Raw genomic sequence first — 11,912 nt, forward strand, 5'->3', positions numbered from 1 at the left:
GGGGGTTTGGGTGCTGCCGCCTAGCACCCTTGGGTGTCATTGCCCTGTCCTCCCAACCTTCGTGTAGACAGAGTGGGGAGGGAATGTGCCTAAGGAAATAGGTCCTTTGCCCTAGAAATGCGGCTTTTCCTGGGGATTTCCTGGCTGATGCAAGACAGGGCTCAAGAAAAACATCGGCTTTGAGCTGAAGGCGCTAGTGGAAAGAGGTTGTCCCCATCTAAGAGGGGACCTTGCCTTAAAATTGGGTTTGGCCCCTTGCTGGGCCTCTTTGTGTCCATCAAGACGTCAGCCCTTGGGTAGGGTGGGGAGTGCGGGTGGAGGTGGAGAGATGCTGGTGGTCTCGCATGGCAGGGAGACGGTGCGGGGCTCTGGGGAGCTGCTGGAGCGGACACACGGGCATCGCCTGCCTCAGCACCACCACCCCCCCCAGCACAGGGCTGCCGGGAGCCTCAGGGCCGCATCCAGCACCCGTCCTGACTGCGCCAGCACCCAGCGAGGAGCTGGTGACACCACCATGTCCCAGGCAGAAGGTACGGCTGAGACCTCGGTCTGTCCCAGGGGAGGCGCAGGCTTTGCGTGGGGACTCCAGTGTTGGTGTGACACCCCCCCCAGTCAGCACCAGTCCCCATCCCATCCTGTTTTGCTTGGAGTTTTGATCCTAAAAGCACCTTTTGCCTCAAACCCTGATTTGTAGGGTGCTGGGCTGCTCCAGGAGCTCCTGCAGCAGCAGCCCCTGTCCCTGTGTCCCCCCAGGTCACATCTGCACCGTATGGGGAAGATGCTCAGACCTGGATGGAGGGGGGGGCAGGGAGGGGGGTGCAGAAATAAGCACTGGAGGGTAAGTGCAGGCAGCTCATCCCCAAAGCATGAAAGATCCGTGCATGGACCACCCTGCTCCATCCCTCCCAGGAGGCGAGGAGACCTTTGAATACTGTGATGTGGTCATCAACAGCCAGGAGAAGGTTTCGGATGTGTACACGCAGCTGGAGAAGCTGGGAGAGTAAGCGGGGTGTCCCCACTTCTTGGTGATGGCCCACGGCCGTCCCTGTGCAGCTCTGGGTGGGATGCAGGGTGGTGGTGATGGCTCCTCCATCCCTCATCCTTGCTCTGTCCCAGGGGAAAATTTGGGACGGTGTACCGGCTGCAGGAAAAAGCTACTGGCAAAATCCGAGCTGGGAAGTATTTCCAGACACGGACGGCTAAAGAGAAGCAGGCGGCTCGGGCCGAGGTGGAGCTCATGAACCTGCTGCATCACCCACGCCTTGTGCAGTGCCTCGCCGCCTTCCAGGGCCCCGCCGAGCTGGTGATGGTGATGGAGTAGTGAGTGGGGGGAGTGGGAACAGTGCTGGACCCTGCAAGGAAGAGCACTGAAAGCGGGGAGGGGTCCCTGTACTGTGGGCTGCTGGCGTGGGGCGTAGGATGGATGGGGAACCTGCAGACCCCAGAGATACGGGTGTGAGATGCTCCCAGAGTGCTGAGTCTGGGTTCCCTGGTGGGGCTTCCTCTTGGGGCTGGTAGACCCCAGCGGGGTCCCCAGCACCTTGTCCTCCCCCAGCGTGGCAGGTGGGGAGCTCTTTGAGCGCATCGTGGACGACGACTTCGAGCACACGGAGCCCAGCAGCGCCCAGTATGTGCAGCAGATCCTGGAGGGGCTGCGGTTCATGCACGGCCAGGCCGTTGTCCACCTTGACCTCAAACCTGAGAACATCGTCTGTGTCAGCCCTGGCAGCCACTGGCTCAAGATCATTGATTTCGGCTTGGCGCGGAAGCTGAGTGAGCAAGAATGGGGGGTCCTGGGGGACCAGGGCAGGGACTGTCACCATCACAGGGACATGATCCAGCTGGGCATGTCAGCAAGGAGCGTGGCATCTTCTCACCTGTGCCTCTGGGATGAGCAGCCCTGTTCCATCAGATCAGGGCTCTTCCTGGTGACTGTGAGATGCTCTGGGGAAACCCACGTGTCCCCAGCCCTGCCTCTGAGGTGGAAACCCCTGCAACCCCCCCACCCCTGTGGATGCCTGGCACCTAGAGGTGTTCTAGGAGACCACCATGACCTGTGATGGGTCCTGGAGGGGGGAAGTTACACCTGAATGCAGGGGCTCATCCACCTGGCATGCACTGGGGTGCAGCTGGGCTGCCATGGGGAGATCCCAGATGGACACCTGCCCCATGGTCTCCATCTTCTCTGCAGCTCCAGACACCCCCGTGAAGGTGCTGCACGGCACCCCTGAGTTCATGGCTCCAGAAGTGATCGCCTTTGAGCCTGTGGGCTTCTCCACGGACATGTGGAGCGTTGGCGTCATCTGCTACATCCTGTGAGTGGCCTCCTGGGGACAGTGGGTCTGGCTGGAGGGGGCTGAGTCGTCACTGATGTCTTTGTGTCACCTCTCCAGGCTGAGCGGGGAGTCCCCCTTCCAGGGGGACAATGACATGGAGACACTGGTCAACATCACAGCTGCCCAGTGGGACTTCGAGGAGGAGATCTTCTCAGAGATCTCCCAGCAAGCCAAGGACTTCATCAGCCAACTGTTGCAGAAGGACCCCCGGTAGGACCTGGGGGCAGCTATGGGGTGCTGAGCTGGTCTGGGTTTTGGGGTGCCAAGGAGATGGGCAGGGGAAAACACTGAATGTGGCCCATGGGGGAGTGCTCCATGAGGCCATGCCAGCAGCCAAGGGTCTGATGGTGGAGCAGCCCCACCATGACCACCCCATCTGCCCCAGCTGCCGGCTCTCCAGCGTGGGGGCTCTGCTGCACCCCTGGCTGCAGCAGCCCCAGCCCAGCAGCACGAAGGCACTGTCAAAGGAGAGGATCAAGCAGTTCCTGACGCGTCGGAAGTGGCAGGTACCAGGGGAGATGATGAGGACGTGGGGATGGGCATGGCTCTGGTGGGACTCAGTGCTCCTTCTCTTCTTTCCAGAAAACAGGCAAAGCTCTGCTGGCCCTCAACAGGCTGACCCTGCTGTCCCAGAGCTCGGAGAGGAAAGTGGCAGAGGCTCAGGATGAGGAAGGTGATGGCCCCTGAAGCATCATCCCCAATGCACCCTGTCAATTCATTGTCTCTGTTTTGCCATTCCCCAACTTCCAGAGAGCTTTTCCCCCCTTTGCGCCAACCTGCCCTGGTGCCACTAAACACCCGGGCACGTCCCCACTGTGGTATTTCCGCTCCGGGGCCAGCTTCAGTGCCCCCAGGTTGTCTCCATCCTCATCCCCAAGGGGCCCCTCTCCGATGCAGCCCTGGAATGGGCACATCCCGCTCTGCAGGGCTGGGATCTGTGTGTGATCCAGAGCTGATCCCCACAGGACCTGGCCCATGGGTGCCCCACGTGTGCCTCCAGCAGAGGACGGAGGCTGAACTCGGCCAGCTCCTCACTGTTCTCTCTGTCCATCTGCCCGCAGGCCTGGGCTGCAGCCTGGAGGAGGACCAAGCCTCTGGGTCTCTTCCCCGACAAGGTCCCAGCTTCTCGGAGCTGCTGACAGACCGAGAGGAGGAGGAAGGTGGGAGCACTGTGGCCTCAGGGAAGGCAGAGACCAGGGTCAGCGTGGCTGTGCTACCCCAGCCCCGACCACCTAGAACAGCTGGTGGGAGAGGCGCAGCTGATGGGGCCGAAGCCTCCTGCGGCGGCTCACACGGTGACCTGGCCAGCCTGGGGTAGACCCAGACCCCAGGGCTCGTCTCCCACAGGTGAGCTCTGGGGTCCCACAGTGTCCCTGTGCTGGTGTGGGGACAGCATGCCTGCTCCTGTCTGCGTGGCCTCCCGGGCTTGAGCTGTTATCAATAAAGCACTGAGGATCTCTGCATTCCCTGTGCTGCTCCTTTTTCCCCTAAAAATCACTGGGAGGGGTGGGAAAAGGCTGCCCAAGCTTCTCCTACCCTTTGGGAGCTGGGACCAGGCTCTCCCCGCACCCAGCCCATCACTCACGTCTTCTCCAGGAGAGATGCTGGCCCTGGGGTCAGGGGATGAGTGGGGATGGCTCTACCAGCAGCCCTTGGTGTCCCTTGTTGGGTAGAGTCTTCCCTCATCATAAAGGGAGGTTGGCATCATGTCCTGAGCCTGCAGGCAGGAGGAGTCAGGTTGAGCTCTGGGGACTCTGGTCTCCCCATTTCTGGGCCAACTCTGGTACAAGCAGAGCTGGAAGGAGCCCAGAAACTGCTGTGTTACCTCCAACCTCCTCTTAAGGAGGCAGCTTGGGCAGAAATCAGTCTTTGGGAGCTCATCTCCTTCAAGTGCACAGCCCTGCCCCTGGGGAAGAACACCCCCAGGCACCAGTATGTGCTGGGGGACACCCAGATGGGAAGCAGCTTGGCCCGCGGGTCCTGGTGGGCACCAGGTTGACCACGAACCAGCAATGTGCCCTTGCTGCAAAGGTGAACTGTGTCCTGGGCTGCGTTAGACAATGTATTGCCAGGAGGTGGAGGGAGGTGATTCTTTCCTTTATTCAGCCCTGGTGAGGCCACACCTGGAGGCCTGTGTCATGTTCTGGGGACCCCAGAACAAGAGAGGCATGGACACACTGGAGAGAGTCCAGTGAAGGATGATGAAGGGACTGGAACACCTCAGCTATGAGGAAAGGCTGAGGGAGCTGGGACTCGAGAGAGGGCTCGGGGGCATCTCATCAATAGACATAAACACCTGAAAGGGGGTTGTAGAGAGCATGGAGCCAGGCCCTTCTCAGGGGTGCCCAGTAGCAGGACCAGAGGCCATGGGCACCAACTGAAATACAGGAGGTTCCATCTGAACCTCAAGAAACCCTTTTTTACTGGTGATGGAGCACTGGCACAGGCTGCTCAGAGAGGCTGTGTGATCTCCATCCTTGGAGATTTAAAAAAAAAAAAAACCATCTAGGAGTGTTCCTGGGCAGCCTCCTGAAGCAGGGAGATGGACTGGATGACCTCCAGAGGTTCCTTTCAACCCTCAACCATCCTGCGATTCTGTGAAAACCCACCTCCTGTTGAAGCTGGGCTGGGGACTGTTCTCCTCCAGCACATGCCAGGGCCGGAGGACTTGCAAAGGTGCCCTGGTCGGAGCGGTCCAGCCCTCTGCCCACTGCCAGGGTGCAGCTGTGCCCGATAACACACAGCTTCAGCCCTTCCTCCTCTTCTTCCACCCCTGCTGGGCGAGGCCACCAGGGAGTAGGAGGAAAGTGTTATTTTTATTAAACAGAACAGAGTCCACCCACTCTCACAACCACGGCTGGGACAGGTGTCTGAGCACTTCCCGGACGCAGGTGAAAGGAACATCGGCCATCAGAGCTGCTGCTGGGCCAGGGATGGCCAACCCACTTCTGGATGGTTTGCTGAACCCTCTAGGAAGCTGATGGCCACCGCGGCAGGAGGTTTCTATACCAGGACTTGGCATCCTGCTGCCTCTGGAGATGGTAGGCCAGCTGGAGTGCCTGTGGTCCCTTGGTTGGGGGACTTCATGGCTCTTATCTGCTCTTCTCTTGGGCTAACAGGGGAGGGGATGCTGTCACCTTCCTGTCCTCTTATTGTGGCATCGACTCCCCAGTTGACAAGGCTTTATCAGCACCCAGGTCTGACTGAATTTTTGTGGCAAAAGCCTGTTTCTGTTCATAACATCCATGGCTGATAGCTGCTTCTGGGTGCATCTGACCATGGGAAGCAGGAGACTGCTGTGGTGTGGCAGAGCTGCAACGTGCTCTGCCCGAGGACTGGGTGGCCTCTTCCCTTGTTGGAAACAGTAGATGCAACTTAAGAAGGAACTTAATTTGGAAGCTGGTGCACGGACCTCCAGCCGGAGCACAGGGAGCCCTTTTGGGGACCCCCAACAATGGTGAGGCCACCTTGATGTTTTCATTGCTTGGCATGCTGTAGGTCATTCCTCACAGGGTTCAACCATGGCTTTTTACTGGTCGGGTGAGACATCTCCTGACAAAGAGAACCTGCTTTCTGTTCCTCCCATGTTTTCAGTGGGAAAAGTAGATTCACTGCTCTGAGTTGGAGTAGAAGCTCCTTAGAAACAAATAAACAAACAAAAATATTCCATACTTTATCCCCAGCATTTGTTTTCCCTTCCCAGAGGAACAGGGGGAGACTGAGGACCCCTTTCTCCTCCACTGCTCGCACACATCATATCCCAATTTTTACCCGTTATCTATTCTGTGTTTTCCTCGTTACACGGCCTCTGAACTCACACGTGTCCCTTGGGAACCCAGCCGAATGCCTTCAAGCAGGAGATAATAAGCAAACACCAAGTTACGTATAATCAGTCCCTTGATGAGCTATTTACCATGTGACATTACCAAAATATTTCTGCTTGGGAACTATGTTTATCTTCATATGTTTTCTAAACTTCTCTCAGCCCTGAAAAGCCATGTCCCAGGGCTCCGGACATGAACTTTCTCTCTATAATCCTGTATTTTATACTTGAAAAATGGTTTTACCTACAGAAGAAGCTGATTTACTGATAGAAGGCACATGTTTCTTCGCCTTCCACTGCTTCCCATGGCTTAACACATTAAAATGTGCACTTGAGAAAGCAGTGGATAAATGAAGAGTGGAATTATACCTGGAACTCATTATAGCCGCGGAGAAATTCAGCAGCACTGAAAACAGAAATCCCATCTCAGCATCTCAGAGGCAAAGGAATTAAGATCTTGATCCTTCCATCAAGAAGGACTCTTAGGTTGACCTTCACTTCAGCCACACAACTTCAGAGCAGGTCCTTATATCACCAGAAATCCTCCATCAAGGCAGAACGGAAGAGCGACGCCCTTGGGGAACCTTGAGAGACGGTTCCCTCCCTGTATCAGGTACCCTAGGCCCAGCTCCTTGGAGGTACCTGAGGTGGCGTCAGCTGTCCAAATACCCTCGAGCTCCTGGAAGTTATTCCTTCAGTGTCAAATTATCATGATGATCCTGGGTTTATTCAGGACTGCACAATCTAGGTCTAGGAATGCTTATTTGGATGAGGGTTGACATAGCGCTGAGAGATATGGTGTAGATGGGAACTGGCAGTGCTAGGTTAATGGTTGGACTAGATGATCTTCAAGGTCCTTTCCAACCTAGATGATTCTGTGAAATATTGCCCAGGTAGCTCTAACACCAAGAAATAGGATTTTTTTTGCGGACCTGCAAATTCAGGGGGGAAAAAACCATAAAAGTATGATTTCCTGCTTGGGAATTGAAATTAATTAATAAAACCTAAGTCTGAAGTCAACCTTAATGTAAAAAAAAATTAGTCCTGGGTACATATTGAAGATGATTATTTGAACATGTCATTTCTCGGATGCTTTTTTTAAGGACTGTTATAGCAGGGAGCGAACAGCCACCACGCAATTTGAGTTGTCAGATAAAAGCCTTCGTGTGTCACAAGTCAAACACCAGAGAAGTGGTGACAGGAGAGAAGACACAAGAGTACGAGGACTTGGTAGCAAGAGACGCAAAGGCAGTTAGAGGAGAGAGAAGCTGTAGGTGGTGGAGGCACATCGGTAATACCTGGGTGGTGACGCACTTGTCTCTTGGCCAAGTGGGGTGTCCTCACTTCCCGAAGGGTAGAGCCAGGTCCCAGCCAGGTTCTGGGGGGTCAAAGAGGCTCTTTGTGGTCACTGGAGCTCAACAACCATCACCCCAAGGTGCAGCGCCCAGGATGTGCCATAGAATCATTTAGGTTGGGAAAGACCTTTAAGATCATCGAGTCCAACCACAAACGTAACAATGCCAAGTCTACCACTAAACCATGTCCCTAAGCACCACGTCTACACGTCTTTTAAATACCTCCAGGGATGGTGCCTCAACCACCTCCCTGGGTAAGCAGAGAGCATATTGTAGGGAAAGACAAGAATCTGACAAAAATCACCTCCCCCCTCCACAAAATGAACTAGAACTACGAAGGATGAAAAAAGAAAAAAAACCCCAAACATGTGGAAGTATGTGAGAACTCTTGAATCCCACAGCTACTTCAGGCCTGATGCTCTGAGATACCAAGAACTTGGCAAAGACCAACGTTCAGGTAAGCAAGATGTTATTCTGCATTCTTAGAACATTCAGAGTTTTGTATTCTTAGGTTACAAGCATCCTGGGACTAGGAGATTACAGAGCTGTAAATTATATGACCATGGAACCCCTAGAAATCCCCCCTCTTCTATTGTTCTAACTGTCACACGAGCGACTGAAGTACCCAGCTGGAGATGAATCACCTCCTGTGGCACCCAGGACCTTCTCATCCAATGTCACAGAAGAGCAACGGGACCCATCTCACCGCTTGGATTAATGTATACTTGTGTGCTCACACTAAGATCAAGATGGAAATACCACCCTCCCCCATTTCATGATCTCTGGACGCTAGTAGACAGGTGACCAGAAAGAACCGTACCTCAGCAAAACACGGGGGTCTTCTCTCAACAAAGCCTGAGGGATCTCAAACTCTGAAGAGCTGCTGAAACAGAATAAAGTGACACACTTCCAATGCTCCACCACACTGAGATACTGCACCTTTCTTACAATTCATTTCAGAGTCTCAATTCTCTACAGGATTAAGCGTACATTTTACTTCAGGGGAAAAAAAAAATTAAAAAATCACATTTTAAAGTCACTGCAGAAAATAAAGGTTGTACTGTACTGAACTGTGACAGTGTACACACAGTGAAATGTTTCAGGATGAATTCATCCATCGCAGCCGTGGTAAGCTGCAAGAGTTCAGTGACTGCACCCTGAAATCAGCTGAGTTGACAGCAATTCAATTTTTTCTTCCATCCAAGATATTTCTTGGTCGTGGAGGGTTGGCTCAAGAGAGCAGGTAAGAGCCATGAAGTCCCCCGACCAAGGGACCGCAGGCCCTGCGGCGGGTCTGCGGTGTCTGGAGGCATCTCGGTCTCTGGGGTTGAGATGAGGGGTGAGCAGGATGCTCCCCCACATCGTCCTCCTGGTATCGCCGGTGCAAGGGCCACCATGTCCAACCTGCACTGAGGACCTCCAGCAGCCCAAAAACCGGGACTGGGCTCCCTCTTTGCAGCTCAGTCCCACACCCACGGGGATCAGCACAACCCCAAATCCCTCATGAAACACCTCCCAGTGCAAAGGAAGTCACAAGCCCCGTGCTTCCCAGTGCCAGTCCCTGTTTCATGGCCTTCATCCCACCATCGCAGCCCTCCTCATGGCCAGGAGATGGTACTGTTGGCCTCGTCCCTGCTTCTCCTGGGGCATGAACTGTCCCTCACACCAACCCCATCCTGCCCAGCCCTGCCTGCTGCTCTGATTGCACTTGCCCTTGACATGGGCCCTCCCACCCCAAGTCAGGAGGGACCTGGTGGGACCTTTGAGATCAAAGCCTGGCCCTGCCTGGCCCAGCAGGCAGCCTGGGACCTGTCCCAGCACCCATCTCCCACTGGGCTTGGTCCACGCCTCGTGTCCTGCGTGGGGGGTCCCCACTCGTACCCTGCATCCCCAGCTGGGATCCCGACCCTGGTGCTTCCTGTCAGGAAAGGTCCTTGCGCCCTTTCCAGCTGCGGTCAGGAAGGTGTTGCCAGCATGAACGTGGGCTCTCAGACAGCACTCAGGTTTCACCCCAGCATGCAGGCAGGATGCTCATGGGGGAACCCAGACCTTGGGGTCCCCGCAGACCCCCTGCCCCATAGCAGAGCCCATCCCCAGTGTGGGACAGCTCTGGGTGAAAGCCCTGGTCCTCACACACGGTCCTGGTGACATCTGCCCTCCTGGGCACACCTCTGGGACTGCGGCGGGGTGGCTTTCCTGTCCCTGCAGAGGGTCGCGATGCCTTCCCTTAAAAACCAGGATCAGGGAATTACATGCAAAATATTTAATGAGATGCTGAAATATTTAATGAAACAAAGAGATTTCAACGGCAAAATTGAGCTTTGGAAAATCAGAACAAACCCAAATGTGGGTGACCCCAATTTCGGTGCTGCTGAGCTGCCCGCGGCTCCTCCCCGACCTCCCGAACCCCCAGAGATGTTGGGGAGGACTCAGCGTCACGCCAAGGGCAGCTCAGGAACCGGTGGCAGCTGCCTGCTCCTGTCGTGCGTCCCCCAGCTGGGATCCGGGGTTTGCAGCGGGCGGGAGAGGTTGGCAGAACAGGTCTGTCGTGTTCCCCCGGTGTCTGCGGTGCCGACACCTCGGCAGGTCCTGCTGAGCAGGAGATGCCACCAGAGCCGGACGGACACGACAACGTTGGTGTCTGGCCCTGGGGCTGTGCGGGGGGGTCTGGACCACGGCGGATCCTGGGGGTCCCATCTGGGTCTGTCCTCCACCCAGATCTCTCCTCAAATCTTAAATTTCAGCCCATCTCAGTAAATCTCACCAAATCTCAGTAAATCTCACCAAATCTCAGTAAATCTCACCAAATCTCAGTAAATCTCGCCAAATCTCACCAAATCTCACCAAGTCTCAGTAAATCTCACCAAATCTCAGTAAATCTCACCAAATCTCACCAAATCTCAGTAAATCTCATCAAATCTCACCAAATCTCAGTAAATCTCACCAAATCTCACCAAATCTCAGTAAATCTCATCAAATCTCACCAAATCTCAGTAAATCTCGCCAAATCTCACCAAATCTCACCAAATCTCAGTAAATCTCACCAAATCTCACCAAATCTCAGTAAATCTCGCCAAATCTCACCAAATCTCGCCAAATCTCAGTAAATCTCATCAAATCTCACCAAATCTCAGTAAATCTCACCAAATCTCAGTAAATCTCGCCAAATCTCACCAAGTCTCAGTAAATCTCACCAAATCTCACCAAATCTCACCAAATCTCACCAAATCTCAGTAAATCTCGCCGAATCTCAGTAAATCTCATCAAATCTCACCAAGTCTCAGTAAATCTCACCAAATCTCACCAAATCTCAGTAAATCTCGCCAAATCTCATCAAATCTCACCAAATCTCAGTAAATCTCACCAAATCTCAGTAAATCTCGCCAAATCTCACCAAATCTCAGTAAATCTCGCCAAATCTCACCAAATCTCAGTAAATCTCGCCAAATCTCAGTAAATCTCATCAAATCTCACCAAATCTCAGTAAATCTCACCAAATCTCAGTAAATCTCGCCAAATCTCACCAAATCTCAGTTAATCTTGCCAAATCTCACCAAATCTCGCCAGATCTCAGTGGAATAATGCTCTTCGTGCCCTGGCAGTGCTTTGATGCTGGTCTGGCAGGAGCCGTGGGAGAAGCCTCGCTCTGCGCGGGCAGGGAGCGGGAGGAGCTGCGTGTCGGTGGGTGTGTGGAGGCCGGGCGCGGAGGAGGCTCTGCCGAAGGGGATGGGTGCTGCGGCTCCCCCGTGGCACCCTTGGGTGAGGTGGGTCTGCTCAGGGCTTTACCCTGGCCTGGTGGGAAAGTGGGAACACCCCAGGCCGTCAGGATCTGCCGCCTGCCCACACCATGCCCACCCTGGCACCGGGCACGTGTCCCCGCCCAGGGAGCCCCCAGACGCGGTGTCACACGCTCCAGAGGTGCCCTGCCCAGGGGGGGCTGCTCAGGGGTGCAATGGGTTTGCTCAGCCTCAGCTCTCCCTCCCGTGGTGGCCGAGGTGGGGAGAGAGGGGAAAAGAGGAGGGAGCCCAGCATCTTCTGGCTGCCCTCCTTGCTCCAATCTGCCCCTTAAAAAAATAAAATAAAATAAAATAAAATAAAATAAAATAAAATAAAATAAAATAAAAATGAAAATAAAATATAAAATAAAATAAAATAAAAATAAATAAAATAAAATAAAATAAAATAAAATTAAATTAAAATGAAAATAAAATATAAAATAAAATAAAATAAAAATAAAATAAAATAAAATAAAAAACAAAGTAAAATAGAATAAAATAAAATAGAATAAAATAAAATAAAATATAAAATAAAATAAAAATAAAAAATAAAATAAAATAGAATTTTAAAGGAAATAAAATAAATAAGATAAAAAATTAAGTAAAATGAGGTAAAATAAAA

The 11,912-nt window shown here is 53.4% G+C and overlaps 1 protein-coding gene across 1 annotated transcript; it reads left to right on the top strand.

Moving 5' to 3' along the window:
• Positions 1-270: 270 nt before the first annotated feature.
• On the top strand, positions 271-3,799 carry LOC141953340 (myosin light chain kinase, smooth muscle-like). Its single transcript, XM_074891838.1, has 10 exons — positions 271-296; positions 431-530; positions 910-1,000; positions 1,117-1,320; positions 1,556-1,773; positions 2,192-2,315; positions 2,394-2,546; positions 2,722-2,842; positions 2,919-3,009; positions 3,398-3,799. Exons 2-10 carry the CDS (start codon positions 515-517, stop codon positions 3,652-3,654), a joined length of 1,275 nt encoding a protein of 424 aa, XP_074747939.1. The 5' UTR covers positions 271-296; positions 431-514; the 3' UTR covers positions 3,655-3,799.
• The last annotated feature ends 8,113 nt before the right edge of the window (positions 3,800-11,912 follow it).

The sequence above is a fragment of the Strix uralensis genome, chromosome 22 (assembly GCF_047716275.1).
Source record: "Strix uralensis isolate ZFMK-TIS-50842 chromosome 22, bStrUra1, whole genome shotgun sequence".
Lineage (NCBI taxonomy): Eukaryota > Metazoa > Chordata > Aves > Strigiformes > Strigidae > Strix > Strix uralensis.

Excerpts from the sequence above, each read along its gene's own strand:
- LOC141953340 (XM_074891838.1), top strand. Across the intron at positions 1,001-1,116 it reads CAGCTGGAGAAGCTGGGAGA|GGGAAAATTTGGGACGGTGT; the intron begins GTAAGCGGGGTG and ends GCTCTGTCCCAG. Across the intron at positions 2,843-2,918 it reads TGACGCGTCGGAAGTGGCAG|AAAACAGGCAAAGCTCTGCT; the intron begins GTACCAGGGGAG and ends TCTTCTTTCCAG.